Consider the following 2,425-nt stretch of genomic DNA (forward strand, 5'->3'; position numbering starts at 1 on the left):
CTCTCTTGCCCAGGTTTACTAATACCTGGAGATTTGATTTACTCAGAGCATTTTGGGGAGATCTACCAACCCTTGGCAGCAAGTGAGGGAAATATAGAGCTGAAGCCACCCTTTGATGCCCTGAATCTCAGGCCTTGGAAACCAACTTCCCCACCCTTCTTCCTTCTCACTCTGTCCTATCTGATCATGGAGGGATCTTCTGCAAAGTTTTCCACTGTGGTTCTCTGATAAAGTAAGACTCTGAGACTCTAATAGACTCTGTTGCCCCCTTCACTGTATAATTCCCCAAACTACTTGGTTACCCAGGTAACTTTTCTTTTGCCCACATGGAAATTATTCTGTACACCCATAAAAACTGAGTGAATATGGAAGACACGTCACTGTATACCACTACACGTCCAAAGATGCTCTGACCAACTAAAAGACCAGATATTCCCTTGCTTGTCCTGAAACACAATGACTGAACCCATACTCTAGGCTCAGAAAAGAAAGTCAGCAACCATCCTGATCAGCAAGGATGGTTCACAGACAGCAAAAACTCTTGCAAATAAAGAACTCTATTGAGACATACGTTTGCAATGCCAAGTAAGCAGGTTTATTGAGAAAATACAGAGCGAGACAAGTTCCTTTCCTCAGAGGCACAAAAGCGGAAGCCAAAAGACACAGCAGCAAGGTCAAAACACGTCAAAACCAGCAGAGCCCGGAGTATGGGAAGTGAAGTTTCTGGAAACATCCAGACGCATATGCGCCACCAGTGATCAACCCTTAAAATAGGCTTGGTGCTAGCCAGAAAACTCATAGATTGCCAAAGGCAGCTTATTCAGAGCTAGCAGCCAAGCAGTGAGGCAGTCAGAAGAGGGATCAGCAATGAAGAGTTGTTCAGGGACAGGCAGCATCCTGGACGAGCCTGGAAACACAGCTGGCAGGTCCTGGAGTCTCGATTCGCTCCCTGGCTCCTACACACTTAGCAAGTTCTTCGACAGCTGGACATGCAGGACCGCTGGTACGTCCTGGAGCCCCCGCAGGCTGGTTGGCAGACAGTGGAGACGCCTCCCACTGGCTGGCACACATTAGAGATGCCACCCAGGGGCTGACAGCCACTGGAGACAAAGGTGAGTGGCCGGCTGTAGGTGGTCGAGCAAGGATTAGAGACACAGGTGGTCTGTCGAGAGCAGGTCACCTGTCCGAGGCTGGAGATGCAAGGATTTTGCTGGTGACAGGTTGGCTGGCAAACAGTGGGCTCACAGGTGGTCCCCTGACAGTGGTCCAGGAGCCAGGAGCCAGTTTGGAAGGAACTGGGCAAATAGATGCCGCTCAGGCAGTCGGCATCCTGGGTAGAAGCCGTGGCAACCGGGGCCACTGGGACAGCGCAGTGTCCTCCAATTGGCCTGGAAGAGCAGTTTCTTGTGAAACAGTTGTAGGACATGGTGCCAGACAGAGAGCTGTGGGTAACTCGCTGAAGCAAGCTTCTGAATTGTGAATGTCCCTCCAGGCTCCCGGGCTTTTATATATCCTTGCTGGTGGGTGGGGCTCCCGCCCTGGTCTTCCTGGCTTCTTTGGCCCAGGCCAGCGTGCCTTAGAACATCTTGTGAATCCCTAGGTTAATTGTCTCTCGAGAAGCCTTCATCCTCATAAAGATACTTTAGTAGTTTGGTAACTAAATCATAAGGCTTCTGAACTGTACTTAGTCCCAGGATTAAGAAGGTTACCTGACAGCTTCAAAGCTCTCCGTCACCCCAGCCCACATTTGGTCCCTCCTTCATCTTGCTTGGATACAATGAGTGTCGATCTGACAGTGACACCAAACACGCCACCAGCCTACCATCACACACTCTCTCCCTTCTGACTAGGACTCATTACGAACCCACACCCTGCCTGGTTGTTGTTGGCACTTAATACGTTTTAAGCATAACTTAATCAGCCACTCTTCCATAGCTAACGGGGCTTCCAATGGACAAGGAGCCTCCCTGAATATGCTTCAAGATGACAATGACAAGGCCTGTCAGGAAGAAGGACACAAGGACTTATGTTTGGAGTCTGAGCTGGCTCAGAAAATTAATCAAGCGACTGGAGCAAGACACATTCAGGAAGAGTAGAACCCTTTATGTTCAAGCAGCAAAGCAAATTAGAAGCTAATTAAGTGACTGCATTTGTAGCCAAGTCCCTTTCTAAATAAACTGATGAGCTTTATTCCTAAAATTTTTAATCTAATAATAATGGATAAGAGTGACTCATAAGACTCATTAATATGCCAGTGGAATAGGCTTAGTTAAATTTTAAAAAAAAATTTCTTAATGTTTATTTATTTTTGACACAGAGAGAGAGAGAGAGAGAGAGAGAGAGAGAGAGAGAGAGACAGAGCGTGAGTCGGGGAGGGGCAGAGAGAGAGGGAGACACAGAATCCAAAGCAGGCTCCAGGCTCCGA

General features: G+C 48.1%; 1 protein-coding gene across 1 annotated transcript; it reads right to left on the minus strand.

Moving 5' to 3' along the window:
• Positions 1–581: 581 nt before the first annotated feature.
• On the minus strand, positions 582–1,476 carry LOC115522797 (keratin-associated protein 11-1). Its single transcript, XM_030328418.2, has one exon. It carries the CDS (start codon positions 1,424–1,426, stop codon positions 965–967), a length of 462 nt encoding a protein of 153 aa, XP_030184278.1. The 5' UTR covers positions 1,427–1,476; the 3' UTR covers positions 582–964.
• Between the last annotated feature and the right edge of the window lie 949 nt (positions 1,477–2,425).

Source organism: Lynx canadensis, chromosome C2, assembly GCF_007474595.2.
Source record: "Lynx canadensis isolate LIC74 chromosome C2, mLynCan4.pri.v2, whole genome shotgun sequence".
In the NCBI taxonomy this organism is placed as follows: domain Eukaryota; kingdom Metazoa; phylum Chordata; class Mammalia; order Carnivora; family Felidae; genus Lynx; species Lynx canadensis.